This window comes from Pisolithus orientalis (genome assembly GCF_024613125.1).
Source record: "Pisolithus orientalis strain OTSU chromosome Unknown F5J12scaffold_40, whole genome shotgun sequence".
Taxonomy (NCBI): domain Eukaryota; kingdom Fungi; phylum Basidiomycota; class Agaricomycetes; order Boletales; family Pisolithaceae; genus Pisolithus; species Pisolithus orientalis.
This window is the reverse complement of record NW_026260821.1, coordinates 194,433-222,335: the sequence shown is the minus strand read 5'-3', so window position 1 is coordinate 222,335 and position 27,903 is coordinate 194,433. Positions and strand designations below refer to the sequence as shown.

Sequence of the window (27,903 nt, the reverse complement as noted above, 5' to 3'; positions counted from 1 at the left end):
GCGGAGCAGTGGCGGGGAGGGGTATATTGTAATATAGCGAACTCTCGGTGGAGTTGTGTCTCAGGCCGAGCACAAGGCCGACCTTTGTCCCTTCTTGGAAGGCGTGACGGGTGACCAGTCACACTTGTCACCTGTCACTAGGCTGTCACGCCACTTCTGCCAGCAAGCACCGGCAGCGTTGTCATGTTGATGAGTTTTTTCCGGTCGAATGGTTCACCACCGCGATCGATGCTCACCGGCACTCGTTGTGAGTGCATTATTATGACAGGCATATACGACCCAATTGACTAGCGGCCATGGACTCTTCACCCATCACCCGGCCATCAGACCATCGCCCAATGTAGGTTGCTGCGGGAGTGGCTATTGCTGCTGTGTCAACAGATAGACACAGGTTGGTAACGTCGTGTCGGCACGACATCCTGAGGTCCCATTAGTTGCAACGTGCAGTTTGTGGACGTCCAAGGAACCCACGTTCCGCCAGACCTGTCGAACCGGTTTCCATATCCTGCATTCGTCATTCGCCTTACATGCATACATGGAGGTACCAAATGGGGTACTATTCCGAATAGCTATCATTTCTATTCCGAGCAATTTGGCGCCTGTTCCCATCTCCAGTTATATTGCTGTGCAGACGTCATCTGCGCCACCAAATTCGGACACTTGCATGTTCCTCATTGGTCGATGGTCAGCCTCCCGTTACATAGCTAGACTCCTTTTTTGCTCTGCCTGGGTAAGGGCCCATCTACCGAGGATCTACGCGTCACAAGACTCATTGCTTTACACACCTCACAACCCGACCAAGTCGTCAATTATTACGTTCGGGTACCTCGTGCGGAGCACTGTCCCACAACAGGACAACACCGAGGAGATTGCTGGCGTACTTTGGCAGCCCAAGTTCACACAATCCGGCAAAATTTCACGATCCGATTTCCCTTGCATGCAAGGTGCGCCACCTTTGTGACTTGCAATGTGCTGCGATTACACTCTAATATGTAAGTCCAACAGCTGCCTGGGGCAGTTAAACAGGTTGAAGAACGCCTTGTAAGTGGTACGCACCGTATGTGAATCCGTATGGCTAGCTTCAATCGACTACACTTACTAGTACGCACCTGTTACTCGATAGGTATTTCGTTTTCAGTTCGCTTTAACCGCATTACTGTAACCTAATACATCGATCTCGCGATACTAGCTATCATAACCTGACCACGTGTTCTCTACTTGACTTGATGCCGTCCGTGTTGACTTGGACTTGGTTTGGGCAGACGGACAACCGGAATGTTCCGATACGTGTCGTGATACACGAGCTGGTTCATAATGAATTTACGAGCGCACTGGCATCGCAGCGCAAATGTATGAAGTCATTTCGGCCTCGGTGACAGAGAACGGAGTGGGACTCGTGGCTCGTAGTCTGCACATAGCATCTTTGACCTAGATTGCCCAGGTAGGAAAATCGAGGCATCCTCCATCCAAGCATGTCCTGTAGGCATTTGTAACCGGCAGCGCGATCAATAGATGGCAGTGAATAGCGGCGGATGACCATCACTCATTGATACATGTCTGACTCACTTGAAAATCGGGGGCCGCTGGTAGAATAGGTTCTGATATGGAGGAATCTAGAAGTAAGGCTGACTTCTGAATCAACATCATTCTGATAAGGACTGGCTTATATATGTAGGGTTTTCTTCGAGTCTGCGATCCTTGCTGTCCACATTATTCTCCCCCAGGCAGATCAAAGACCCGACGTTCCCCCTTGACTATGTGATCATAGGCAGATGCAGTTCAGCTGGCAGCTCTGTTTTACCAAAGGACCAATCGACCGATGTGGAAACAGGAGTTGTCAAAAAATCCTCGACATTCTTCGTATCCCGCCTTGATGAGTGCTCCGTGTATCCAGCACCCTCGATACTCTGCCAGCCCGGCCCGGTCTCTCCGCACAACAATACATACCGTACTTGCTGCGATGATTCAAACCCAGCCCCGGTACTTTAATCTATCATAATAGCATCATTAGTACTTGTGGGTGCAGGCGAGTTTCCACGCTCAGCATCGACACTCAAGCAGTGAGCACCAGTCTCCCATGTCTGGCGTCCCTTCCTCAACGTCAACTTCGCTGTCGGCGTCCAGTCCAACGGCAATTGGTCCAACCAGCAGCACCTCAACCGCAGCCCTCTACCGTGAGCACCTTCCCACTCTAAATATTCGCGTAGCATGCATGGCGTTCGATCTCACTGACATCACATTGCTTCATTGTATCGCAAAATTGACATCCTCTGCACTACCTTAACCCGACGCTCTCCCTTCAATTACCGTGAACACCTGCACCGTTCGACTGCATCATCGATCGCCTTTCCCACGTCCGTATCCACAATGTCTACCACCATATCCGCCTGGTCCCCTGTAACACACACAGTCTACACCTTTATCGGTACGTCCCTCCACGCTGGTCTTCATTCAACCTACAAGTACACGTCGGCCTAACTAACTAGCCAACCAACCGTTTGCTACCCCTTCCTCCATCTTTCTTGTCTCCGCTTCATCGTCGTCATGTCCGATCCCCAACCCATCGGCTCACTCACTGGAACACCCCTAACCCCCCTGAACACTTCCTACGCCGCACTTGCAGCAACACTCATTATCCTCCTCGCCGTCGCATCGGCCATCGTCGTTCGTAGCGTCATCCTTCGGCGACGACACCAGCGATTACTTGACCACCCAACGCGTCAGGGGGCCAACACTGCGGCCGGTGGCCGAACACGGAGGTCTAGGAACGACATCGGTCCGCCAGTACGGAAGGGGGCCGTGGGTGAGAAACCGGGCGTGTGGGAGACGTGGATACAGAGATCTGAGGTTGTAGATGGCCATAGTGGACGGCTGGCATGGACCGATATTAAGGTGGGGTTTCCCTTCCATATATATGGGAAGAGATATTCTAAACGTGTCGCACAACTCGTCGATACACAGCCTATCAGCATGGCATACATCGACTCGGGAAAGGAGGAGCCCCCACCCCAGCATGTAGAGGGACCACTACCAGCATGGGGAATCCTCGGTCCATTTCGCAGGCGTTCCCGATCCGTGGTCTCACCCACTTCACCACCTATCATCAAATCACCACCCACCTTCCGGAGCCGTCCATCCAAATTACGTGCCGCCGTACTCGTGGCCATGCCCACACCTGATTCTTCCAGTGTCGGATCACTGTGCAAGGTGGGAGGACTTCCACCGATAGAGATGGGTACCGTTGAAATAGCTATTCGTGATGATTGACATGACGGAACTGTCAACGAGATGACCTTCTCCTTCCCAAGAGCGGGACTTGTACACTACTCAGTACTCAGACAAGTACTATTTACTTATGATTTCTTCTATTGCGTAATCATCATCTCATTGGTGCATAACTTTGGTGGGGTTCGGAGGTGTGTCCATGCCCCAAAATTGCATATCTTTAACTTCAGCAGGAATCATCCAAAGTGTACGAGATCTGTGATCTTGAACTTACCAATGACATTTACATCACTACTGACCTTTATACCTTGATTTTCCTTGATATTCCATTGGCCATACTTGGGTTCACCATTGTAATGGCTATATAGCATTGTAAAGCTATATCCATGTATACCGCTGGACCTGATGTAAAACACGAGGAGACTGCGCATTCCTTGATCACGCTTCTGTGGCCGTCTTTGAACGTTTGGATTCAGCTCAAGCGGTTACGGTCGGGGCATACAAAGCATGTTAATTTGCATTCCCAATACCTTCCACTACTTGCCTTTATTTAGCTGCTCAATCCTGTCGTCGATTGGCATCGCCAGCCGCTCCGCGACATTGGGAGCGAGCTCGGAACGATGGACATCGAGTTTTTCAAATACAAGATTTCCTCCTTACCCGCCAGTCTTGAATCGTTGCTCCACGTACCTCCGGGCTGAAGGATTGTTACGTGTCATATAGTTGACAATGTCAACATGTGAACATCGCTAGCGCGAGGACATGTGTGTATACTCGACTGCAGCAGTGTAAAAAGGTAGGCAGGTTTGGTCGTCTCAGAAGCGGATCAATCAGGTACACACCTGCGGAGTCATTCCAAGGATAACTTGGGAAACCACAACCAAGCACAGACGGAGAGGGCCACCCTGTTCAGATGTAACATCAGTTTCGTTCGTCGTTTGTAGCTTGTGGGCTCTGGATACGAAAGTGGGAACTGCTTCCGTTGGTAGAAGCTAACATGAGATCGGAATGAATCAAAGCTAAGTATGTATAATTCCATGCGAAATACATGGGAGACGAAGGGTAGCGCAGCTGCGATTGCGGATGGCGACTCGACGTTGGGACCCACTTACCAGAAACTCTACGTGCGGCGCCGGGTTACCGGGGCATGTACTTGCTTGCGCTCAGCTCATAAAGACCAAAGTTCTGTAAGTCAAGAAGCGACTCATGTATAGGGTCCGATAGACACTTCGACAACTTTAGACAATTGATTGGTGTCTGCTTCAATGTGTCTGCCGTGTCTGTCCTTGAGATCAGAATTCAGGCCCGGACGCGTGGCGTTTACCAGAAAAATAATTTGTCTTCGAGCATTTGTGCCCTGACTGAGAGTCTGCATGCCACTTGCGATTAGACATGACACTCTGGGGCCTTGGGATCCGTGGAACTATGCGCGTACAGATACGGGTAAATAGCAGGGCTCTGTGCAGCTTGGATACACCATACGTCGACGGGCCCAGGCCCCGCGTATGAGGTGACAACAGAACTGAATATTGAATCCGCGATAACAGTGACGCACGATCATATGTTGCGCACCGGGCCTTATCCGCCAAATACTTACCACGGTTGTATGGTTTGTGGACAAGTACATCGACCAAGATTGTGGTACACATGCAATTATCCGAGGGCACCCTTCGGTGGTAACGCTGCCACGTCAGATGGCACTGAATAGTGGCACTTCTTTCAGGCAGATTGAGCCTAAGGAACAGAAATACTGTAATGTCACCTGAGACCTTATTAGGTTTGATCAACATGACAAAAGTTCGGGAAGAACATTTTTATGTACGGACCATCAAATCACGCGCACCTTCGTAGCGACAGCAAGTGGATCATAAGCCAAAATAGTATTGTTCCCTTCGGAACAGCACGAATAGACATTCATTGGTCGTAATATGTAAAACGTTATTTTACGAAAGCACTCAATGTTCAACAATTATCCCAGAGTAAAAGGAACAAGCAGCACCGTGTCATATGACAGCCGCAAGGAACAGGGTCAAAGCAACGCCAGCGTGTCATGGAAGTGTGCTGCCAAGAAGGTACGGGCGTTTATTTATCCTCAAAGAACCAAGACAGCACCAAGGAGGGCGCCAGCAGAAGCGACAATCGCGCCGAAGAAGCCTTCGGAAGCGAAGGGCGCGAGGCCGGCTGCAGCGTTGGTATGGGTAGCTGTGCTGGTGCTCGAAGTGCTGGTCGACGTCTTGGAGGGAGACGTGGTAGATGCGCTTGAAGCTGTCGCAGTGCCAGTCGCAGTTGCAGTCGCACTTCCACTCCCGGTGACTAATATAATATGCGTGAACAAAAGATACAAAGGGAGAAACACGGAGACATACTGGACGCGCACTCCTCTTGCTCAAGAGCCTGTGCGGCCTGGATATCGGCAGTGGTACAGTTCGCAGTCAAGCATGTGGCGGCGTCGGACTGGAAAGTACTGGACGTGCAGACGCAATTCAAGTCGGTACTGTCAGACGCGTTAGCGAGCTCGCCAATCGCAGGAACGCGGAATATTAGAGGGACACTTACAAGCTAGAGCAGCCTGCGCTGGAAGCAGCGGTGGTAACGCAGTTGAGGAGACACGCACTCAACGAAGGCGTCGAGGCAGCAGCAGAGGCAGTGGTGGTCTGGGCCTGGACAGCCAGTACAGAGGCGGCGACGACGACGGCGAGAGACTTTGCAAACATGACTACAGGTATTTTTTTTTCTGCACACCGAAGCGTTGTGGGGTAGTCACGACCCAGGCTTTTATATGTCAGGGCCCACGAGGAAGGGGGACACGGGATAAACAGGGTCAAATAAAAGAGTGATGGCATAACGTCATGAAGCAAAAAGTGTGGGTTCGGCGGATTCCGGATGCCGACACGTGATATTAAACTCTCAGAGTGACGTTGAATTACCAAATACGGAAGTCCAGCAGTTAATGGGGTGTATACTATCGAGGAGGACGAGCGCTCTGGAGGGAACGACTTCCTGGGGCTTGCTGTGCGCAGGGCAAGTAGAAATAGCCCACAGGAATTGTTCGAGTCAAACGACGTGGAGTCACTGGAGCGACGCTCAATCCGGGTCAACCAATATTGGGAGTCATCGTCATCTAAGCTGGAGTCATGAGCCAGCATGTATAAGTATTTGGGACGGACGACCTTGTGGTCAGTCTCCAAGTGCATCATGTCCACCGTCATCGATCCTCCCACTGCCGTACGTTCTTCCCAGAATGTCACCCTTCCTCCTATTCCGGAGCTGTTTGATCCCAACTTCCTGGATGCATTGCTCCCGCCTCCAAAGTCAACTCCCCCTCAGGAGATCATCGTGGAGGGCTCCGTGGAAAGCAGGGTCGAGAACAAAATGATGGATGCCCTTCGTTCAACGGTACATCATAAATACACGGAGAACGATGCACCGGCATTCAGCTCAACGCTCTCCCCGACTCTCGATGCGTACATGGGTCTCCGTAAGGGGATCAGTGGAACAAGTGTGGATTGGTACCTGGAGGAGGCTTGGGCACAGGATCCTACTTTGACCCTTCGCCTCATCTGGCGCTGTAGGAGTATTCATGACGGACAGGGCGATAGGGAACTCTTCTACCGGTACGTCTGTCGCCTTTATTATCCCGGATTATGTTATTGATCTCTTTCATCTCGTCAGGCGCGTTTGATTGGTTATACGAGCGCCACCCCCGCACGGCTATCACCAACCTTCGATATTTGGTAGAGCCCCTATGGCTTTCGTTCTGGGAAAAACAAAACACAGCGGAGTGGCCTGTCTCATGGGTACTGGAAGGACCTCCTCAACATTCTTGCGTTAGCTACAGTCGACGAGCTTTCGGTGACACCCTCGATCCTCGTTCGACCTTTCTTCACAATTATGTACAAGCAGGGTCCCGACCTTCCTTTAAGGACAATGAAGAACAAAATAGGTGGTCCCGAACCAGGCATCATGGTGCCTGTCACTGCAGAGAGGGAGGGCATAGCAATGTTAAGTGGCTATTCACCTTCATTGCTTCAGACATTCATGGATGTAGACAAGGACTGGGAAGTTGTGGACAGGGAAGGGGAGAAGGTTAAACAGGCCTTTACCCCAGAGGGGATGATGAACAAGGATTTGCAAAAGAAGAGTTTTGAGCATTTGGTAGTCGTTGATTGAAATGACAATGCACTGTATCTGTTCTGTAACCTCACATCGCATTGATCATCATCATAATAGCTTTTACTGTATTTCTTTTTGAAAATTTGTAGCAACATTGGCTCCTCACGCGTGAGGGAAAGATCTGGGGTGGCCAGATGTGGCTCCGGAACGAGCGTGTGAAGCAGTAACACTTGCAATGGGACACAACAAAACTTTCTTTAGCACACTACAGGTTTATCCAGATTTGAGAGTCTGTATTCTTGTAGGGAAAGAAGTACCCTCTCCAATTGTACGCGCTGTGGCGTAACTCTCTACACGGTAGGTCCCTTTGCAGTCTCGTGACTAGCCGCGTGCTCCTCGTAACCTTCAGCTCCAATCGTATGCTGGTCGTCAGCGACGGTACTGGGCCCAGCGGTGGGGCGTGCGGGTGCGTAGGGTTCGCGGGTGTCAGGATCAGTGGTAATCGCTGGGTTTCCCAACCTCCTGCTAGCTCTCGAGAAGTCGAGAGCCACGAGAACGATGTCTGTCGTAAGAAGAGCCGTCGCCATAGGGGTCTGACCCACGACGTCGATCGTCTCTTCGTTTGCAAGCGATCGAGGTAACCCTGGTGAGATCTCTGTTGTTGCTCGTTCAATTGCCTAGCGGCATCCCATAGGAGGGAGTTGACAATATCCGCCTGCGAGCTAATTGAGTACCATTCCACCAGTTACTTCCTCTCGATTGTACAGGTCCGCACCGTCAGACAATACCTCCTGCTCGATGGGTGGAGGTCCTGGAGTCACGATTTTTATATTCCTGCTTTCATCAACCTCGCAGAATGCAAACCTCGCCGTCGACTTCGCCTCACGACTGTACGACTCTCGGAACAGGTGATAACCCACAGGGGTATCTAAGGCAACGTTGTCCTTGAAACGGAGTGCGCGATCGTGGTCGAAGTATGCCTTGACCTGCTCCCTGTGAATGACGACACGCTCACCTCCCCTTCCACACTCGTCGAATGTGCGGACCAGGAAAAAGTCAGTGCGATGCCGCTCGATGTTTTTGGTATGGTGCGCGGCTAACATGGGCATTGATTTTAGCGTAAGCAGGTGGGGGGTGAGAGTTGAGTAAGTAAGGCAGGGAAGATATAAGAGAAACATATTGGACCTGTCATAAAAACAAACATCACTTGAGAACATACTGTCAACGTCGGGCCGAAACCCTACACCGGAACAACCGAGAAGGTGACGAAAGTTGAATCAGCTATTGCGTATGATTAGTACTAGTGTGTCAGTGGATATTAGACAAGATGAGGGATATCCCAGTTCATCACCATCCACTTTAGCCCAACGCCCTCAGTTATGGGTCATTCTTATCAGACGCACGGATGAAGTAAAGTTGGTGATGATGCGTCAGGTACGAGAACAAAGATATCAGTAAACGTGCACAAATTCTACAAGTATCTCGAAGCATTTGTCAAAATATGCCCGCCAAACTTGCTTCACCATTTGCAGCCATTTCCTTTAAAGATTCCCGAGCTTCCCGGGCAGGTCGCGAAATGATAGGCCGTTCATTGGCAGCGCTCTCCTTCACTTTTAACGCGACAGAACGTAGAAGACCCAGCTTCGCAAAGACGGTCTCGCTGGGGTCGAGTCGATTTGAATCATCCGAAGCCAAAACAGCGAGAATACTTTGGGAAGATAGAGCGGAGGGAGCAGTGCCCGAGGTGAGGTATGTACTAGTTTCGACAGCGTGAGCTCTTGATCGCAGAAGGGTAAATGCATCTGTACCTTACAATGGGCTTCACAGACTCCGGACTCGCCGACAGTGAAACGAAAAGGCCTGCCATCGCCAGTGTATGATGATCTAAAATGGATATAATAAATACTTCTGCGAATAAACAGTGTATACCTCAGCTCACCATCGTGAGTCTCTCGGAATGCTCGGTGGAGGAGTTCCGTGCATGATTCTCTAGCCTTTTCACCAATTCCGCCGTGGGCTTGTGCATTTTGGGCGACATGAGATAATGCCAACACGTAGCTGGCCGCGATCTCTTCTTCGCTCCCGTGTACGCCGTTAATCAGCTCGGTGACTACTGGATCCACCCTTGGTTGACTACGCATAAGAATCCCCAGGGCTTCTGCAGCTTTCGTGCGCACAACGATACTCGCAGGGTCACCGACAGACTTGACGAATGTCCGTTGTAGTTGAGGGAAAAATGGCTTGACATGGTTAGGAATCCTCTCCAGCAGACTGGCTAGTGCAGATAGGATGGCAGTCTTCACGCCAGGAGGATACGTCGTTGCTTGAGTGGCGACACGGATCAGAGGTCCTGTGAAGGGAACAACGAAGGATTTCATGACCAGTTCGTCCGTCCTTTCGACTAGATCTCCGATAGCATACGCTGCATGCTCGCGCTGCTCGTTGCTTCCGGTCGTTAGTCCAGCAATGATAATGGGAACAGTGGGTGCGACACCCTTGGGCAGGCTGAAACCAGGAACGATTCTCCCTGGAGCCCCAGTACCCTCGATCGTACGACGTAGGGCGACGACAAGCGGCTCATATTCGTCTTTAGGAACGGATTTCACGAACGTATCGAATGCTTTCCAGGCTGCGGTGTGCACCACAACTTCAGGATCGTCGAAAAGCGATATCAGCTGTCGGATCCAATCAACGCGATATAGTGAAGAGTCTATCTGTGATTCTTCACAGAACAAGGCAAAGAACGAGCAGGCGCTTGCCCGTCGCCTGGGAGCATCACTCTTCGTCCTAGACGAGAGTCAGCTTAACATGTCGTACCGGGTCCGTACTACTCACCATCCAAGGAGAAGCATCATCAACGTGTTGAGCCCTTCCGGATCTTCGATTGACCCAAGCAGGGCTCGAAGGGCCTCATCAGTAGCACCGAGAAGCTCTTCATCTTCGTCCTCTTCGAAAACCTTGACGAGAGCATTCAGGATAACGGACAGCCGTTTGCTTAGAGCGTTTCCGGCGACTGTGACTAGTGATGCCAATGCACGCGCGTTGAAGATGGTCATCGGGGTAGAGATCAAGGTAGGTATCAGAACGGGGAATACAGTAGACGCCCGAATCTGTTATCCCGTGAAAACGGACGAAAGAGCTGCAGAAATACATATACGTACAGACATAACCTCCCGAAGGGCTTGTAAGGCGGTGCCGGAACTTTCTCCAGGTTGCCTTAGGGCTTCCAGCAACGTCGGGATGATCTGATCGATTGCTTTTCCTCCGATATGCTCCTGAAGGGTGTCAAACGCCTTGGCTGCCGCCGAACGAACGGTGATGTCATCATCAACGAGCGAGGTTCGAACCACGCTGACAATCTCGCTTTCGTGACCTTCTCTTTGGGTGTCTGTGGTGCTTTGCCTTGTGACATGCTTAGTACGCAATCATAAACACTGAGAGAGGCCTCACATGATATCGGAAAGCATGAGGCACACTCCCTCCCGAGTACGCGTGTCTGGTGATGCCGACATGTTCTTCAAAATTGCCACGATTTCACCTACTAGTTTCTCGCCAAATTTACGACACAACTCGAGGGTTGTACGAGCAGCAGTCTGTTTGTACATGTTAAATTTAGTGTCGTTGCCTTCTGTTGGTACGCACCTCTTGCTGTTCTTCCTCTCCACCGGCGTACAATTTGATGAGTTGGCTGACCAGCTCGGGAAGGATTCCGCGAACTGCAGAAGGTGATTAGGACCAGGTATCTTAAAACGTTTTGATCTATACTCACCTGTCCGAGGTGTGTTGTGTACTAGCGCCTTCCATACTGTGTATTGATGACTGGCGAACCACATTCACAGCATCTTGTCTTGCAACATAAAGTGCCGAGAGTATACGATCGCGACGTTCTTCTCCAAGAACTTCAACAAGTGCACGGCGTGAAGATTCTGCGACAACCGGTTCCGCATCCTCTTCTTCAGTCCCCAATTTCCGTTTTGCCACTGATACCCGAAACCTTGAAGAGGAGCTCTCCTACCAAAGCAATCGACGATTGCTGCGGTGCAAACGTTACACAAATGTAACAGGAACAGGGTAACTGAAAACTTACACGAATACGCCATCCGGGGTCAAACATCCCTTGTTCCAATTCCGGTAGCAGTAGGTCAATTGCCTTGGCCGAGTAATTCATTACAATCATCCTGCCAGCACGCATGGCTGCGTCACGGACATATTCTTCGCTATCAGCAAGTCCACTGAGAATCGGGGATATAATTCTTGGTAAATGGGGTTGGAATCCTCGCCCCAAACGTTGCTGGCAGATACACCAATAGCGACATGAAGCCTTCACGGATGGTACTGCGAGGTGACTGAGCATTTGCGATGATGTCCGGTAAAAGACCTTCCAGTCTTTCCATTCCGAGCCCAGATAAGACTTCACTCAACCCCTGAGCAGCACCTTGACGATCGACGCCAGATGTTTCCGCTTTCAGCGTCCTCAGGAGCCCTGGGACGAGATCAGGGAAATGAACCTCTCCGAGCCGCTCGACAAGAACTCCCAAAGTCTTTGCTGCAGTAGCTCGCGCCTCTGGAACGGGATCGACAAGAACAACGTGTACCATGGGGAAGAAGAGTCGACAGGTAAGGGACGAAGTCCTTGGAATCCGTGAGGGATGCCAAGTTGCCAACAATCTGAGCAGCCTTTTTCTTCCCTTCCGCACCTCGTTCACGGAGGCCTCGCTCGATGACAGGAATGACCTACTACGCTTTAATGCCGCACACAACTACAAATCGCCAACTTACCAGAGCGAGAGACGAGTGATCGATGTAATGCACGAACGACGTTTTCAAGCAGCGAGGACAAAGCGTTCGTCGTCTTGGCGGGGTCTACCAAGGCCTTCAGCAGTGTTGGAACCAGTGCTTGGATCTCAGGATTGTTGATGACTTCACCAAACTGCTTCAGACTCTTATTTGCTGAAGCTTTGACTTGTGCATGGGTGTCCGTTAGAACACCCGTAAGTCGAGGAATGACGATGGGTAGGGATAATGACAACTGTCTCGGAGAGCAATAAGCCATCATCCCGAGCAGCTCAATAGAACCTTTTTTCGATCGCCATTGCTTCTCATCCAGACCAGAAAGGAGAGACGGCAAGATAAGTTTTACACCATACCCAGACATGTTACCCATGATAACACGCGCGGCATCTTGAGCTGCGTCACGCACATCAGCAGTCCCATCCCCAAATGCAGACAGGAGAAGAGGAAGCATGAAGGTAATGTAAGGTTCAAACAGTCGGCCAAGGGTGGTGGAAAGAGTTTCGAAGGCGAACATCGCTCCCTGGCGAAACTCAAATCGTTTTTTGTCCTCAGCAGCGGTCCGTAAACGGTTGATGACATCGAAGCGTTTCATAGATCCAATACCGAGCCCCTTGATCGTACCTGCCAAACCATACGCTGCGCCCCGGCGTGCTGCATACTTGGGTGCATGGAAAAGTTCGTCAAACAAGTGACCGACGAAAGTGTCCAAGCGGTCTCCCATCAGTCGAACCAAGGGCACAAGACAATCTGAAACGGCTACTTGGACTTGTTCGGCTGGCGTCTTGAGGGCTTCCACTAAGCGGCCCACAATTCCCTGAATACGGGGGTCGGAGGCTTCCAGGTGACGAGCTGCTCGGCCGAACAGTATCACTACGGCTTCCTTGGTCTGGTCACTTGTTTCTGACGCAGTGCTTGGAGCAGCCAGGTGATCCTCAAAGATCGTCAACAACCCAGTGAGTTGTGCCGAACCATGATGATCCACGACAGCGGTACCTGCTTGCAACATACCCCGACGTACCTCAGATGAACGATCACCCAACGCTTCATCCTTGATTAGAAAGCGGATGAAAGCTTCTACCTGGGTATCCGGGAAAACTGGTGCCAATTGTTCAAAGACAGACGCGATGGCCACACGGGTTGGCCAAGGGTCAGGACGATTCAGAGTTTCCGGAATAACCATTCCCTAGGAAAAGAAAACGCTCAGACGAAGCCAATCTCGAAAGGTTCACGTAACTTACGTATTCATCATACTCAGGTGCGAGGATTTTGGCCTGCATGATGCGATCAGTGCTCATCATCACAGACTTCATGAAACGACCAAACCTTGTCGCAGTAGAGATCTTGCAAGGCAACGATTATCTTCTCGCTTGTTTGAGGAAGATGGCCAGCGGCATCGGCTATGGCAAACGCTGAGCTTGCTCTTGCATATGCATTCACATGCCCTGTGACTTCTTCAGAAAAGAACATTGACTCGTCCCAAACTAATAACACACCCAAGAACGGAAGGAGCTGTCCAAGGAAATCTTCTGGAACGTCCAAGCCATTATCTTCCCATACATGATTCGCCAGACGAGCGTTTTGCTCATCCTCGTCATGACAAGCGATCCATAACTCTGGTGACCAATCGAAATCAGTCAGATCAAGCGGCTACCGTCGAACACGTGAGCGGTTCTTTAATGACCGTTGACCATATGCGCTTTACCTGAATGGCCTGTAGACACGAGTTTCGCACGTGGATCTCTTGATTGAGCGTCCCTTGAATCAATACTGATATCTCGGCGTAGGTGGCGGTCGCTAGGATAGCTTCGCCAATGTCAACCAGAGCCGATGACGCCTCTTTGCTTAGCCTTGGCTGGAGCTTGATAACATGGACGAGACTCTCCATCGCATCTTTGCGTGGGAAATTCGTATCCGAGACTGCTCCGCAACACATCCATGAGTACGAGATGTCAAGTGAGTGAGGGTGTCATACATTCGTTGCTGTGGAACCGGATGATATCCAAGACTAGCGCGACTTGTTCTAGCGCTTCTTCATCTTCTGAGACATCGATCCCACCTTGGTGAAGCACCCGCGCTAGGAGAGGGAATGCGTACGAGAAGGTGGCAGCGTCAAACGGGGATTGCTCCGAAATTGACCTCAGGCGATACAAGACCCGCAACACAAGCGCTGAACAAAACGGGTCATTAGGGGAGCACAGGTTAAACAAAGAACAATGTACCATGCAGCGGCTCGGCCAGAAATTCCTCCGGAATGCACGGAAACTGAAGGGCTCTAAGTATAGCAACGCCCACCCACTTTCGAGTCGTATCGAGCCGTTCCGAGCAGCAGCGAGCCAGGTCCTAAAGGTAAACCGTAAGGAAGTAAGCAAAATCATCAAAGAGAACCACCAACAATGAAGGTCTCGAATAGGGCGTTGCCAACCAACTTTGATCCTTGTCCGAGTGCCCCTTCCAGTAACATCGCCGAAATTGGGGAGACGTACGCGCGGGCTTCTGGAGCGTTCGTCGATACCACGCTCCTGATGAATGCCAGAGCGCGCTGCAAGTGAATCTTGAGCGATATCACACGCTGCCGCACCACGGCCTCTTTATCCAATTGTGCTTGCAAGAGTGCCGCAGCTTGTTTCGATAGTGTAACGGTGCTGCTTGCCCTTTGGCTAGAACCCTTTTTGCTCGCTAAGGATTGGCGCAGCTCTGCCTCCCACTTGGCGATGTCGGCATCCTTCCCTTTTTTCGGGCCTTCCTCTTTCTTATTAGAAGACAACACTGTCCATCGGGTCATTCGGATGCTGGGGGAACGATACCGATGCCAAAGTAAAGTGTTACCCACCATCAGTATACGCAGTCCCTTCTGGCGTCTCATAGATCCCGAAATCTGTCTCCGTCAAAGCGTTGATACTCTGTACATCGATATCTGCACGCAACTGGTCCATGACGCGCGGCAAAACAACCTCAGGGCATACGAAGGCCAGAGTGCCGATAGTACGATAGCTGGCATCTGCGAATCCCAACTGCGAATGACGTTTCTGCGTCAGACACGAAGGTACTGGGAAGGAGGACAAAACACATGCCTTAGGGTCAACCATCGACGCTTCAAGAACGGTCATCATTATCGAGTCGATGTGTCTCTGCACTAGATCATGGGGATCACGTCCCGCCTTCTGACACATCTCAATCCACAACGAATGTGAGGGCGGCGCTGCATAGCGTTGCAAAGTAGCGGCATCAGTCAGCTTGAAGAATAATCAAGCCATGAGTTTTTGGAGCACGTACATATTATAGTATGGTGGGCAAGTACGACAAAGTCAGCTAGGATGGGGTCGGTGAAAGCTGCACTATCCGCCACTCCCAAACCTTGGTCATGAAACGGAGATGTCTGGCTTCCCGAACCTAAACCTGCTGCACATGCAAGGAGAAGAGAGGCATATCGCCTTTGTTTATCCACTGCTGCCGGTTTTTCGCGGTCGTCAGACGCCGGTTGCGATGGCGATGGTACCGCAACTACCGATTTCGAGGTCGTTGTTGAAGACTTATCCTTCGTCAACGCTGCCAGAAGTGATTCTCTTATGAAGAGGGGAACGAGATTAGGATGTCTAGATACCGCCAGTTCGAGAGTACGTATGGCGCTGCGGCGCGTTTCGAAAGAAGAGGAATGCACCGCTAAGTGGAGGAATATAGAGCCGACTTGTGTCCTACAAAGAGCAGGAAATAAGTATGAGTTAGGTACCAATACACGAATGACAGCTGGACCGGCTGTTCAAAGGATGAATAGACCCACCTCAAATGCTCATTCTTCAATAGTTCGGTCTCAAGATGCCCAACAACAAGATCTACGCAACGTAATAACCACGTTTCTTCTTCAACATCTCCTAGACGCTGATAGATCTTTTCCCAGACAAGGAAAGAAGGTTTGGTGGGTGTTCCAGCGATAATCTCTACGGATGTATTGCGTGCGACAAGATCGGCTGTTCAATATCCAATCCCGTACGTCGCACCCGCGAACAAGACCAAATAAGAGTCAGACACGACATGAAGATGGATCCGACAAATGACAGAAAAATGTACATACCAAATTGACCCGACCTAGACAATGGTCCTAAAAGAACGGCCAGAGCGACGTACCCCTCGAGCAATCCAGCAGCCGCACCTAGAGGATTCGCAGATACACTCTTTAAATTCGTCTCAAGTGAGCCCTTGATAGCATTCACAAAGCTAATAGCGGGCTCGGTATCGAGCGAGGCCAAATTCCAAAGCGTGTTTCCGGCGATCGAGACAAAAGATTTGCGTAGGGCGGGTTTGGGGTTTGTCATTTCTTTAGCTATGGAGGTCCGCGTTTCCATGAGTATGTCAGTTTTGGATTGGAGGAGATATGTGAGGTGGGGTGGGAGGGTGGACGTGAGGATGGTGATGGAGGTATCGTTCGTTTCTTTCAGTATCAGCGGGGGGAGTGCTTTGACGATGAAGGGAGACACGCTTGCGCTGGGCTGAACCATTGATAGCATCGTATAAAGGGTTGCACGGTGATCAGGTCCAGTGGTTTTGCCCGCTTGTGGCAGGGCTAAGATTTCAGGGACTGCCGAACCCAAGGCATCGGCGGGGACTTTGTTCACAAGGACCTTGAAGAGTGCACTAGTATTGGCGCGAGCTGTGGCATTGCTGGACTTGGCAGAACTGAGACAGGACGTGAGGAGCTTCTTGAAGATGGCAATGTCAAGAGGGTGCGAATATGCTAGAAAGAAGTCGCGTGTGACTAAAATGAGTGAGTGAGTGCATAGTCAACATGACGAAGGTTTGTTATACCACTGAGGGAGTATTCGGGTGAACGTAGTAATGCTTTCTCCATTGTTGGAAGAACTGAGCTGGACAGTATGATAGGATCGACGGACGACTCGATGAAGTCGTGAAATGCATTCTGAGGGACACTCAATTTCAGACCCAGGGACGATGGAAAGAGACATACGGATGTATGGGGAGAAACGGAGCCTTTGGACATAAGAACAGCACTGGTGTACAACGCCATAATATCTTCCTGAAGGAGATCAGGGAGATGGCAAGGTAAGTCCCCATGAACTGTACCTTGATGGCAGGTGTTATCTGCTTCAAAGAATCATCCTTCACATTTTTCAGGCGGAGGGTCACGTCCACGGCTGTCCCGAGGAGAGGGATGTATACAAGAGGTGTTTGGCTGGATTTGGCCTGCGCAATGAGTGCAGACATGAGCATCGAAAGTCGGTCAGGTGCGGAGCGAAGTGCCCTGCGTGTTCGCACGAGCGCACTGTTTTGCATGGTCGGTTTGGAATGTGTGGATGGGTTAAGTTGGAAGTCCACCAGTACGGCGATGACGCCGACCAGCTTGCGCCAAGAATCAGAAGGGGGTGATTTTGAGCAGGCAATGTATAGTCCACATGCCCAACTTAGCAAGACAAACGCGTCTGCGGGCGCATAGAAGCTCAGGGGCCATGAGTGATGGATTCCAGTGGGTGGTATGGTAAGCTAGCTAACCTGATGATGCCTGGTTTTGCAAGTGACGAGACTTCGTGGACTAGCCAGTCCACTGTTTGTTCTGCGATGCCCAACCTGCAATCGGCATCTCTCGATTCATCTTTGTTGATCAGTAGCATTCCCAGTTCTTCGACAGCCTCTCTGGACTGCGTGTCGATGTATCGGGGATACGTTTGCATGAGCAACTTGAACACGTCCATCGTCTGACTTAGACTCAATTCTAGTATGATAGGTGAAAATGGCCATGCGAAGATACGGAACACGCGGACCTTGATCATTGGCAAGCCACTTCAATTCATCTTGAATGAATCGTAAACGTAATTTTGTACTGCTGGAGAGGAGGATGGTTTGGGCGATTTGCATCGAGGACTGCCAGTCGTCCCAGAGACGGTCTCGCTGCCATGTGTGAGAAGGATGATCGTCGTCGTCAGCCATTTCGACGACAGAGGAAAGCCAGGCCTGGATGACTGGTTTTCGAGCCGCCTGCATGGTACATCGACGACACCTTATCCTGGCCACGTGACAGTCCTTATGTAATTGTGTCGTTGGATGGACTAACCAAAATGGAGTAAAGAAGATGGAGCGAGAAAGTATTTGACTGGCGATGAGAAGCCCGCTTGTCCCGGGTTGCCTGTTGTCGACTGGCAGCACTGCGAACTCGAAAGACCCATTCAGCGTGCCCGTGCGTCGTCTGTCTCTTTTCTGTCTCAGCTGCTTGCTAATAGATGTGAATCTCCTATCAGGTTCAGTCCGTGTGTCTCAGCATCCCCACCAGCCACCCTGGACTGCCAGGGACCCAGACACCATGTCTTTCTCCAACCATGCTGATCCCACACCCACGACAGCACCCACAACACCCCCTGACTTTCCTCCCCCTACCAATGGCCGTGCAGTCGCCGTCGCTTTGACAGTAGGCATCGTCGGCGTACTCATGTTCGCTCTCATCACCTGGCTTGTTCTTCGCCTCAGGCGACAACCTCAACAACAGCAAGCCTTCCTGGACCCATCCCCCCATCGAATGTCGGCGGTGACCGACAGATTCCGGCCCTCATTCGCATCCGAGGCATCGTCTAAGTTTGGCTTCAGTGAGTCGTCTTCTGTCTTCTAGCGCTATCGCACGTCTCTCCATATATAAACATACCTCTAACACCGACTCATCAGAACACAAATCATTGCATCTCGTCGACCAGCATCGCGATGACGAAGACTGGGACTTTACATGCACGGAGCCTGATCCCATCCCAAAGGCGGAACCTGCCGCCCACAAACGCGTTCCACCCCCATTACTCTCTCCAACCTCGCCGTCCTATCGTTCCAGTACGAGCAAGGACGATTCAAACCCGTGTTCGCCTTCCACACCACGCTCTTTCGATATAGAACCACCACCACCTGTGTACACACGAGATGGCTCCGGTCCAGGATGGACCGCCTATGAACCCAAGGGTCGCCCCTGACCATGCTCTTGCCGTTCAAACGCCGTGTATATATACGCGCGCGCGCGCGCTTCTTCCACTTCAGATGGCCGGCACCTACTCGACATATACGCACCACACAGGCATTGTTGGGTAGTATCAGATGCACATATATCAGCTGTTCTTGGAGTTGGAGTCACAGCCACACAGTCAGGCTGGATCGGTTTTATGCACAGCATCAGATCATTTATATATTTCGTTGTTCAATTCACTTCAACTTTCGTTCATTTCACTCGACTGGAATTCACAACTGGGTTGTAACTACCTTATTAACAGTGGACACTGTTGGAGTAATGTTCATTGCAGGAGCTTGCAGTAGTAAGGGAAAGTTCTTGCTTCAGATGGCGTCAAAGTGAACCCTGTGCATGTGTTGACCCTGCCAAGCCGTCAAATTCGTCAAACGTCACTCACTGATCACTCCAGGCAATCTGGGGTGCAAACTCAAAAGACGCGGCTCCGTGATATCATCGCTTCACCAATCATTGTACGTAGTCATATTGGCAGTCTCACACACTACACGCCAAAGTAGTCTGCCGTATCGGGCTGTGCTTATCGCTGCGGATATGAAAAGAACGCAGTCGTCGGCTTATGTAGTGCCAGTGAGTTCCGGGATAAGCAGAATAAATTATATGCTTGTGAAGAACAAGAACAAGAACAAGAATGAGACTGGGAAAAACAAAGGAAAAGGAATGATCTGCAGGACAGGTGTAGCCGGGGATCGGGAAAGTAGGATCAAAATGATCCTATCTGTAATATTTTTTTTGGCTAGGATGACATCACTCATCTCGACGTCTTTTTAATCTCCCGCGGTTGTCCCTGTGAGATAGGATCGATACGTTATTCGAGGCAAGTCGGATGGTGATAAGCGGAGAGCGGAGAAAGTACTTACGCAAACGAACGGTTCTTCCTTTTCCTACTCTCTTTCTTCATCAAATTGCGTGCGACCTTGCGCTTGGCAGCTGCCTGGGGGTCCGTGATGGCCTATATCACAAGCACGTTGTGGAAGGTAGGTGAGGAAAGAACAATAATTGGGAATAATTGGGAATAAAAAAAGTCGCGCACCTGGGTTGCACGTGCCACACGTCGGTCTTGACGAACACTGAGTACGTTTTGCCGAATGCGGTTATATACATTCGCAAAGGCTGTCGTTCCAACTTTGGTTTGAACTAAGTCCATCAACTCCGTCGCGGTCGCTTTTAGTTCGTCTATTTCATAATTCGAGAAGTCGAGAAGAAAAGGGCAGCGGAGAAGGAGAGGTAAAATTTGGATATTCGAATGTTAGATACGGGTACGTGTAGAACAAAATGCGCAGTTGCGTACCTATGGCAGCGTCCCGTATGGTATCTTCTTCAACGATGTGGTGGACGGGCGTTAGGATATGCGGGAGGAAACGCTCGAGTTGGGGTCCATCCATGTGCGAGATCATCGCTGCGAAAAAGCGGAATACAGACAGTGGGCAGAGTGACCAATTGGCCTGCTGCTTCGAGGCGTCAGTCAGTACATTTGAATGATATAATTTCGACGCACCGCAGAGGTACCCTTGTTCTTGCGCGTGATATGAGCGGACCTAGCCTGGAAGGAAAGCTTAGAGAAAAGCCATGGCAGAGGATCTCCATTCGAATCGTCATCTCTCAAATCATGCTCGTCCTCATCCTCCGACATGTCTTCTTCTGAGGATACGTTGTCGGCTGTATGTGATGTACGTGGACATGCCAAGAACCACTTCCCTGCGAAAAACAGGTTCTTTACGACCTGAAGAGCCACCGCCGGTTCCAGATTCTGGCTTCTGAGCATCGTGCAAAGTTTAGTGTGCGATGTCCCGCATGCTCGTATCTGTGAGTGGACTACCCTCCGTACTAACCGTGCTCTGCGCAGACGGAGTTGGTTGGGCTGCGAATAGTAGACCGAGTAATCGACATGCTACGTTGCGAACCCAGGGGTGGGGGAAGACGAGCAGTGCAAGTACGTGTGTCCACTCGACCTTGGAGTAGTCCACCGTCAGTTCAGGGTATGTGTGCAACAGTTTGCTTAGTGTCTGTAGAGCATGGTACGCCATTTGCCACTCTGAAGTATAGTCTGCAGTATCATCATCTTCCTCTGTCAACATCGCACAAGCGTTCTCCGTGATGGCCAGAATGTCAGCTAGAATAGTATCGAGGGGCAGAGTAGCGTCACGTTGCAGCGCGTCGACTAGTAGACCGTACACCTGAGCAGAGACACCCCGCAATCTCGCCTTTTCTGATTGTGTGGCCCATGCATGTAGATGTCCCACGACGGCTCTTTTCTGTTCATCGGCTAGGCGCTTCAGGAGTGCTTGTATGACGTTTGCTGCGGATTCCCGACATGACTTCTCGTCATCGTTGGCGATGCAAAGCACGAGGGCAACAAAAAGCATTTCTGCATGCTTGGCCAGCAAATTTGCATCGAATTTTGTTATGACGGCGTGCAGCAGCTCCAGTACACTCAAACGCCCCGACACATGTTCGAACGATAGATTGCGAGCGAAGAATGCAAGAGTGGTTTGCAGCCTACCCGAACCTTGAGGATAATCGAGCAGGAATTGGAGTAGAAGCGAACGCGCTGATTCACGTGTATGCGGCGACTGGGAAGTGATCAAGATCGACGACACCGTTGTCATGAGGTCGTACAGTTCAGGCACGACGAGTTTGCGCGACACGATGGCGCGAAGGAGAGCGAAAGCACTAGCTTGACGACTTGGTTCCTCAAGGTCTGGTATCAAAATTTCGAGTAGGAACAATAGGTCGGTTTCCTTGACATTCGAGGACGGACAATCTCGAAGGATCGTCGCTAGGGATTTGAATGCGGTCTGCGTTACCTCGGATTCCGTACTGCCCATGGAACGAATGATAACAAGAATTTGCTTCGAGATGAGAGCCGCTGAAGATGACGCAGCTCCCACCGGACACTGGAGGATAGCGGGGGCTGCCTTCAACGCAGCGATGAGCACAGCCTCAGATTTCGTGTACAGCGTATTTCCTATCAACACTACAAACGGTTCCAGCCGAGCCAAAATGTGGGGGTCATGCAGGTTGAACTTAGAACGTCGGAAAGCAGTATTGAATAGTTCCAGACCGAAAACCACAAACCTAGTATTGGGTGAGCTAGCACAACACACATCAAACTGGATGTAGCACGTACCGGTAGGAGTTGTGCGTATAGCAGTCCTCTTGAATGACAGCCTTACGCTTCAACTGTACGATGGCATCGTCTTTCTTGCCTGTACCTCTTGGCTTAGGCTTTGGAGGTGCCTCCTGCAGGAACTTGGCATTTTGACTGATCAACGTATGACATAACACCAAAAGCTCTGGGGGACCCAGGCGTGCATTGGAGTTCAAACCACTCGCGACCCGGCGGAGGACCTCGTCGACCTCCTGCATTGGTTTCGACGAAGTAGTCACCTCCATGACAGAACGGAGGGGGCGCAGTAGTGCGTTAATACGATCGGGAGACACATATTTTGCAGTAAGCGCGAAGGTGTCCAGGCCTTTCGAAGCACTACCTCGAACTTCACGTATCTTGGTCTTGAAATCCTCATGTTGAACGTCTTTTCCAGATTCACCAAAGACGACTTCGGAGGCGACGTGAGCAATGTCATCTACGCAGCTGTCCAAATCCGTGAACGCTTCCTCTTTCCGCTCAGGAGCCGTCACATAATTCAGCATTGCATGCGTCACGAAGGCGAGTACGTGGAGGTGCGGTCCACGTACAAGTGCTGCCCGCAACTCGCGCATAGCATATGCAAGGTAAGAAGGTTCCAACATGGCCACCATTCGGCACACCGTCTCGCGCACCAAATCTCGCGTGTCTTGGGAGCGACTTCGCAGAGCCTGGCACAGCACTGTGAGTAGTCTTGTAATCTGAGTTTCTCTGGATTCAGCAGGCAAATGCATCGCGATCTTGACCACTCCAATGGCGATGGGTATACGAAGGCTGTCTTCATTTTCATCGCGATTCGAAAGGTACTCTAAGAGTGCCGGGAGGAGATACGCGTTGACCGCATCCGAGACTTTCTTGACATCGTGCTCATGCTCGATCGGAGCAGCTTGTGATGGTTCCTGTTCCGGAGTCTCTGCAACATCCATTTCACCTTCTGGCTCGACCTCTCGCACAGCGTCCTCCATGGAAAAGTGGAAATTCTCCAGAATAGAGACCAAGGCACGAACATGCACTTTGACGATGTCGCCCTTGTCTTTTGAGCCCCGCAAGTACTTCTGCACGAGAGAATAATATGCAGGCCATCGTAGTCTTCTCGCGATGCGACCGAGCGTGTTGATTGCTTCCGCCACGAGCAAGTGATCAAACGTCGTCGTAGACGCGACATAATACTCGACCACCGGTACGAACACGTCTACCAATATGCGACTGCTCAGAGCGCCAGCATCGCACTGTTCGCCGAGTCGACGAAGTGCACGCGTACGACGATGTGTTTGAATATGGTATATGTTGGTGAAAAAGCTTGCTTCTTCGTCTCCACCTGCCAAAAGCGGTCGCATCTCCTGTAGCGAAGAGATGCTGATGCATTGCGAGACCGCATACGCAAGGACGCCCAGCACCTCTGCGCGAACGAGCTCATGCTTGGAGCGCAAAGAGCCTTTCAAAATGGGAAGGACGACTCGGGGCAACAGCGACGATGCATCTGCTGTAGAATTATCCACCACGACACCGATGAAGCGGCGCAACGTGAAAGCCGCGTTACTGCGGATGGCGAGTTCCTCGGGATCTTGAATGGAGTGCAAAGCGTTGTATAACACAGGTAGCCAATTACGCCCCGTCAAATTTTTGTATTGTTGGTCATTGAAAGCCGCAAACGCTGCGAGACGACGGTCGAAATCAGGTTCATTGACGCGTTTCGTAGAACAAGCGTTCAGAGAGTCCAGTAGAGCTGCGACGAACTGTAATTCGCCAGTACATGCAGACAAGCGACTGAAAGTGGCAGCAAGCACAGAGCGGGAGGTGTTGGATCGGAATGTAAGAAACAGGCGGGAGAGCACTTCGTGTACTTTGGCAAAACTTATCGAAGAGGGGCTTTCCAGGCTTGGCGCGAGGGGAACCAGAGACTCCAAGATGCGCAACATGTCTACCTTGGTGCGCTCCGGTACCACTCGTGCGGGCTTTTGTAACAGCGGGGTCAGCAACCCGAGCAGGGATTCCACATGAGCGCCATCTATGTGATGAGCGAGTTGAGCGAGCAGGCCAATCTGTCTTTGAGCGAGAGGTGTCGAAATGTCTTGATCTCCTTTGGTACGCTCGACGAACGTCGTTAGGTGGCTCAACAACAACGAAAGGTGAGGTGCAACGAGCGCATTCGAAACCGCGTCGTCCTCGGCACCAAGTGCGAGCAGGCGTTCTGCAAAATCAAGCACGAAGTTTACCACGGTGGGTTTGACGCCGGGGGATACAAGGCAGTCTAGTACCTTGGGCACCACTCGACCATCAAACTGTACCAGATAATGCACATACTCGCGCCGCGCGGACCAAGACGCAAAAATCTCCAAAAGAGCAGAAGGAGCTTGTATATTCTCTTGATCCAAGGCAGCAAGGCGAGGCGAGATGATCGTATCGAACGTGGCCCGTAAGAACGGCGAAAAGTCGTACGTAGCTGGGGCACGGAAGAAATCTGCCAATCTCTTTAGGCCGAGCTGTCGAATAGTGCGTGCGTCTCTTGCCGACATCTCCGTCACATCGTTCACGTTGTTCGCTGGCCCTTCTACATCGCTTTCTTCCTCCCACTCATTGTCCTCAGTCGGATGTTCGCCTCCCTGGCGTTCCTGGGTATGGACTTCCGAGGAGAGTTCGACCTTGGATGACAACCGTGTTTGTGCTGCAGCAACCATCGACACCGTTGTCCCAAACAACGCGGGCCACCAGTCCACCATCCTTACCCCCAAACTTCTTAACGCATCGCCCAGCATATTCAAGTACCCGATCTGCTGTCTCGCGCCTATAACGCCTCCACTCATCTCGATGTTAAACTCTTCGTTGCCAGCCCATGCCGGACAATCTTTCTCCATCGGTGCAAGCATCAAATCCACGAGCAAAGCCAACACCTCATTTTTACATCCTCCCAATGCACTCAAAACAGCAGCGCGCCTCTCGCCGGCACCAATTCCCCGCCCCTTCCTCTCTCTTACGATTCCGAACAACACTCTCACCACTACACCAACTACTTCGCTTTCCATTCTCCCCAAATCTTCGGCTACAGCTGTCAACTCTTCCCGCCAAAGCTCATTATCGAGTAACCGCCACAGACTATCTTCGCGACGCGTGAGCGAGGGAGATTTATATGTCAGAATGCATCGCATCGACGCAGATCGGAGGGATCGGTCGGGGTGCGCCAGAAGTCCAAGATAAAGGGAGTGTAGCGTGGAGGATGCGTATGAGGACCGTGGATTTGAGAATTTAGAGAAGAGAGCGAGCCAAGCTATGAGTTTTGGGCGGGGGAGAGCGATAGTGTAGGGCATGCCACGAGAGAGCAGAGATCCTGGCGAAGACGACCACGAATCGACGTCGCTGACCAAACTCAAGAAGAGAGAGACTAACTCGCGATTGTGTTTTTCTGCTACAGTGGGGCATTGTGCAATCGCACCCAGAAGTTGAATCTCGTATGACGAGCGATCCAATCTGTCGGAAGGGCGCTGCTCCTGTTCGACCCAGGTCATATCATCAACGATGCAGGTAACAATCAAAAGGAAAAACGAAGGAATATAAACCAACAGGACTGAGGGCTCACCTGAACGATAGCCTTCCTCTCTAGTCCTTCATCTAACCACTCCGCAACCGTCTCTCTCACGTTATGCGCCGCGCCATCTCTCCAACTCCGTTCCTCCTCCCACGTATCACCGTCGCGATGGTCTTGTATTTGATTGTCTTTTGCAGTCAGCCATGACGGGACGAACGTAGTAACAACCTCTTCCGACATGTTCGACGACGACTTGGAAAAGGTCTCGACAAACTCCTCCCATATAACGTTCCATATGGGATCGCCAAGGCGATTGGCGAGGCCAGACAGTGCTTCTGCAGCAGGCGACCACAACGGACGAAGATTCACCTTGAGCTGTGCTAATCATCATGTCAGTATACATAAAATTCCCTACACGTAGGAGTGGTGAACGAAACTCACCCATCAACCACCTCGCACACTCTTCCCCTCCTCCTCGCTCTACTCTGCGCAACTCCTTACCGTCCTCTTCTGTATTATCCGCTTCACCATGCTTAACGGCCACCCCAACCCTCCCGATCCGCAACACTCTTTCCCTCGCCCCTCCCACATCTAGCGATACTTCCTCGCCCTGCAAGCACCGTCGCAAAACGTCCCCTTCCGCACTCGATAACCCCACCACGATACGCGAGGTCAGGATTTGGAGCGCCGAGAGACGGATAGCACGGGAGTGGGAGTGGAGGGATCTGTGAAGGGGTGTGAGAGCGCGGTAGGGAACCTGCGTGCTGGTTGGTAGCGAGGTGCTGCACGATACAGTTAGTTAATTAGACAGCAGAAATGTCAAATGGTGGGTTGTGTATGTACCTTGCACGCAGTAACGTTGCAAGCCCACTCAGCGCACTCTCCGACCAGACGTATCGGTCTACGATCATGCGCGTCCACCGCCCCAGACGGGCGTATATCCGATCCTTGAGTGTCCCCTCTGTCTTCTCCGTCCCTCTCAGATTCCTTGTTTGTTGTCTTTTCCGCATTCTCTCGTTTCCTTCATGCTCCTCTTCATCGCCATCGATGGCATCCCTGCTCCCGTTCTTCTCACCGTGAGAGGATCGAGAGAAATGCTCTCCCAAAACCCGTAAACACGCACCTAAAACGTACGCGCTATTGGCGTATGTCCCACACCATTCTTGCCATTCTTTTCCAGGCCCTCTTTTCCCCTCTCCTTGCGCACCATCTGCATAGTCGTCATCTCCAAGGACACGATCTACGATGCCAATCACCAACATCGGCATTTCCTCCACGTACGGCGCCAGCGCCAATATGTCGTACAGCTCCTCGACCATTCTTTCTCTTCTCCCATCCTCGCCTTCACCTTTCAAAGTCCAATCCCCAAGCTTCCCAACGACCCACGCACCCAAGGAACGTTTCCACACGACATCCATTCCGCCAGCACCTCCTTTCCCACTAGGGCGCCTATTGCCCCTCACATACCTCGCTAGCAGCCTCATGACGCCTCTCTCGTCGTACGGCAGCACACCTAGGGTGTCGCGTATCATCAGCCAATTACCCCCTCCTGCTCCTCCCTGCCACCCGAGAGAGGAGAGAACACCGACAAGGGAAACGAAAAACCGAGGCGAAGAGTGTTGGATGCGTTGGAGGAATGGGCGTATCGATGAGTCGACTGCCGTGTTTGACGAGGTGGATGTGGTAGCGGCAACAAACAACGAGCATATGAATTCGAGAGAAACAGAATCTGATGCCTTTGTATCAGGATGAGCGTGCATAGGCGCGTGGGCCGAGGTGGGAGTGGTTGTGGGGACGGGGAAGTGAGATAACGTTGCGAGTAAACGGGAAATATGGGATGCTGAATGTCATGAGTTTGACCGCAGAGGAATTTCGTCAACAGATGATAAAACAATGAGAAAAAAGTGGGGCGCAGCATCGGAATAAAGAAGTGCTTACCAGATAACCTTGACCCCTGACGAACACTACACACAATCGCAGCAAGACGGAGTACTCTCCGAACGCGTTCACGATGTTCCACATCCTGATCGGCGCCTTCGTTCAGCCTGTCTGTCGGTGCTCCTGTAGTTCTCCTGGTACGCATTCTTCTGGTGCGTC

General features: G+C 51.3%; 8 protein-coding genes across 8 annotated transcripts; 4 read left to right on the top strand and 4 right to left on the bottom strand.

Annotated features, from left to right (window-relative positions):
* The first annotated feature begins 614 nt into the window (after positions 1-614).
* F5J12DRAFT_855897 (uncharacterized protein) lies at positions 615-1,241 on the top strand. The gene is made up of 4 exons (XM_051746692.1): positions 615-944; positions 998-1,041; positions 1,103-1,123; positions 1,190-1,241. The coding sequence occupies exons 1-3, from the start codon at positions 665-667 to the stop codon at positions 1,121-1,123; spliced, it is 345 nt and encodes a 114-aa protein (XP_051596315.1). The 5' UTR covers positions 615-664; the 3' UTR covers positions 1,190-1,241.
* A 399-nt stretch (positions 1,242-1,640) lies between these two features.
* Positions 1,641-3,500, top strand: F5J12DRAFT_404230 (uncharacterized protein). The gene is made up of 5 exons (XM_051739255.1): positions 1,641-2,016; positions 2,072-2,174; positions 2,411-2,425; positions 2,624-2,892; positions 2,962-3,500. The coding sequence occupies exons 2-5, from the start codon at positions 2,078-2,080 to the stop codon at positions 3,265-3,267; spliced, it is 687 nt and encodes a 228-aa protein (XP_051596314.1). The 5' UTR covers positions 1,641-2,016; positions 2,072-2,077; the 3' UTR covers positions 3,268-3,500.
* A 1,425-nt stretch (positions 3,501-4,925) lies between these two features.
* On the bottom strand, positions 4,926-6,059 carry F5J12DRAFT_929330 (uncharacterized protein). The gene is made up of 3 exons (XM_051749488.1): positions 5,782-6,059; positions 5,592-5,719; positions 4,926-5,538 (listed from the first exon to the last, which is right to left on the bottom strand). The coding sequence occupies exons 1-3, from the start codon at positions 5,937-5,939 to the stop codon at positions 5,318-5,320; spliced, it is 507 nt and encodes a 168-aa protein (XP_051596313.1). The 5' UTR covers positions 5,940-6,059; the 3' UTR covers positions 4,926-5,317.
* F5J12DRAFT_855869 (uncharacterized protein) lies at positions 6,044-7,572 on the top strand. Its single transcript, XM_051746691.1, has 4 exons — positions 6,044-6,346; positions 6,396-6,847; positions 6,898-6,979; positions 7,008-7,572. Exons 2-4 carry the CDS (start codon positions 6,421-6,423, stop codon positions 7,393-7,395), a joined length of 897 nt encoding a protein of 298 aa, XP_051596312.1. The 5' UTR covers positions 6,044-6,346; positions 6,396-6,420; the 3' UTR covers positions 7,396-7,572.
* F5J12DRAFT_855866 (uncharacterized protein) lies at positions 7,558-8,744 on the bottom strand. The gene is given in 5 exon segments (XM_051746690.1): positions 7,558-7,686; positions 7,742-7,867; positions 7,890-7,952; positions 7,981-8,053; positions 8,073-8,744. The coding sequence occupies 5 exon segments, from the start codon at positions 8,553-8,555 to the stop codon at positions 7,604-7,606; spliced, it is 828 nt and encodes a 275-aa protein (XP_051596311.1). The 5' UTR covers positions 8,556-8,744; the 3' UTR covers positions 7,558-7,603.
* Positions 8,745-18,113, bottom strand: F5J12DRAFT_855860 (armadillo-type protein). Its single transcript, XM_051746689.1, has 31 exons — positions 17,904-18,113; positions 17,635-17,854; positions 17,209-17,581; positions 17,093-17,161; positions 16,933-17,044; positions 16,202-16,882; positions 15,911-16,097; positions 15,406-15,824; positions 15,204-15,331; positions 14,963-15,143; positions 14,525-14,898; positions 14,352-14,472; positions 14,105-14,299; positions 13,835-14,049; positions 13,626-13,779; positions 13,456-13,574; positions 13,371-13,403; positions 12,155-13,315; positions 11,934-12,072; positions 11,626-11,902; positions 11,426-11,591; positions 11,320-11,371; positions 11,167-11,291; positions 11,108-11,135; positions 10,981-11,054; positions 10,789-10,931; positions 10,500-10,740; positions 10,174-10,448; positions 9,278-10,125; positions 9,147-9,222; positions 8,745-9,094 (listed from the first exon to the last, which is right to left on the bottom strand). The coding sequence occupies exons 1-31, from the start codon at positions 18,067-18,069 to the stop codon at positions 8,833-8,835; spliced, it is 7,614 nt and encodes a 2,537-aa protein (XP_051596310.1). The 5' UTR covers positions 18,070-18,113; the 3' UTR covers positions 8,745-8,832.
* Positions 18,114-18,217: 104 nt separating this feature from the next.
* F5J12DRAFT_855858 (uncharacterized protein) lies at positions 18,218-19,447 on the top strand. The gene is made up of 3 exons (XM_051746688.1): positions 18,218-18,316; positions 18,378-18,719; positions 18,796-19,447. The coding sequence occupies exons 2-3, from the start codon at positions 18,440-18,442 to the stop codon at positions 19,086-19,088; spliced, it is 573 nt and encodes a 190-aa protein (XP_051596309.1). The 5' UTR covers positions 18,218-18,316; positions 18,378-18,439; the 3' UTR covers positions 19,089-19,447.
* A 544-nt stretch (positions 19,448-19,991) lies between these two features.
* On the bottom strand, positions 19,992-27,566 carry F5J12DRAFT_907190 (armadillo-type protein; the record flags this gene model as incomplete). Its single annotated transcript, XM_051748893.1, has 9 exons — positions 19,992-20,087; positions 20,169-20,311; positions 20,427-20,580; positions 20,634-20,932; positions 20,955-22,213; positions 22,266-25,768; positions 25,858-26,186; positions 26,248-26,531; positions 26,650-27,566. The coding sequence occupies 9 exons, from the start codon at positions 27,564-27,566 to the stop codon at positions 19,992-19,994; spliced, it is 6,984 nt and encodes a 2,327-aa protein (XP_051596308.1).
* Between the last annotated feature and the right edge of the window lie 337 nt (positions 27,567-27,903).

Bases quoted from the DNA above. Each gene is read 5' to 3' on its own strand.
- F5J12DRAFT_855860 (XM_051746689.1), bottom strand. From the start codon at position 18,069: ATGGCTGACGACGACGATCATCCTTCTCACACATGGCAGCGAGACCGT. The intron at 13,575-13,625 runs GTGTGTTATTAG...AAGAAGTCACAG, and splicing joins ACAGCTCCTTCCGTTCTTGG to GGCATGTGAATGCATATGCA. The intron at 11,136-11,166 runs GTTCGCCAGTCA...ACAGTATGGAAG, and splicing joins GACAAGATGCTGTGAATGTG to GCGCTAGTACACAACACACC.
- F5J12DRAFT_404230 (XM_051739255.1), top strand. From the start codon at position 2,078: ATGTCTGGCGTCCCTTCCTCAACGTCAACTTCGCTGTCGGCGTCCAGT. The intron at 2,893-2,961 runs GTGGGGTTTCCC...GTCGATACACAG, and splicing joins TGGCATGGACCGATATTAAG to CCTATCAGCATGGCATACAT.
- F5J12DRAFT_929330 (XM_051749488.1), bottom strand. From the start codon at position 5,939: ATGTTTGCAAAGTCTCTCGCCGTCGTCGTCGCCGCCTCTGTACTGGCT. The intron at 5,720-5,781 runs GTAAGTGTCCCT...CGCGTCTGACAG, and splicing joins AGCGCAGGCTGCTCTAGCTT to TACCGACTTGAATTGCGTCT. The intron at 5,539-5,591 runs GTATGTCTCCGT...ATATTATATTAG, and splicing joins GCAAGAGGAGTGCGCGTCCA to TCACCGGGAGTGGAAGTGCG.
- F5J12DRAFT_855866 (XM_051746690.1), bottom strand. From the start codon at position 8,555: ATGTTCTCAAGTGATGTTTGTTTTTATGACAGGTCCAATATGTTTCTC. The intron at 7,953-7,980 runs GTTACCTCGATC...GCAAACGAAGAG, and splicing joins ACAACAGAGATCTCACCAGG to ACGATCGACGTCGTGGGTCA. The intron at 7,687-7,741 runs GTTACGAGGAGC...TACCGTGTAGAG, and splicing joins GCATACGATTGGAGCTGAAG to AGTTACGCCACAGCGCGTAC.
- F5J12DRAFT_855858 (XM_051746688.1), top strand. From the start codon at position 18,440: ATGTCTTTCTCCAACCATGCTGATCCCACACCCACGACAGCACCCACA. The intron at 18,720-18,795 runs GTGAGTCGTCTT...CCGACTCATCAG, and splicing joins ATCGTCTAAGTTTGGCTTCA to AACACAAATCATTGCATCTC.
- F5J12DRAFT_855897 (XM_051746692.1), top strand. From the start codon at position 665: ATGTTCCTCATTGGTCGATGGTCAGCCTCCCGTTACATAGCTAGACTC. The intron at 945-997 runs GTGCGCCACCTT...CTAATATGTAAG, and splicing joins CGATTTCCCTTGCATGCAAG to TCCAACAGCTGCCTGGGGCA. The intron at 1,042-1,102 runs GTAAGTGGTACG...TACACTTACTAG, and splicing joins AACAGGTTGAAGAACGCCTT to TACGCACCTGTTACTCGATA.
- F5J12DRAFT_855869 (XM_051746691.1), top strand. From the start codon at position 6,421: ATGTCCACCGTCATCGATCCTCCCACTGCCGTACGTTCTTCCCAGAAT. The intron at 6,848-6,897 runs GTCGCCTTTATT...TCATCTCGTCAG, and splicing joins ACTCTTCTACCGGTACGTCT to GCGCGTTTGATTGGTTATAC. The intron at 6,980-7,007 runs GTTCTGGGAAAA...AACACAGCGGAG, and splicing joins GTAGAGCCCCTATGGCTTTC to TGGCCTGTCTCATGGGTACT.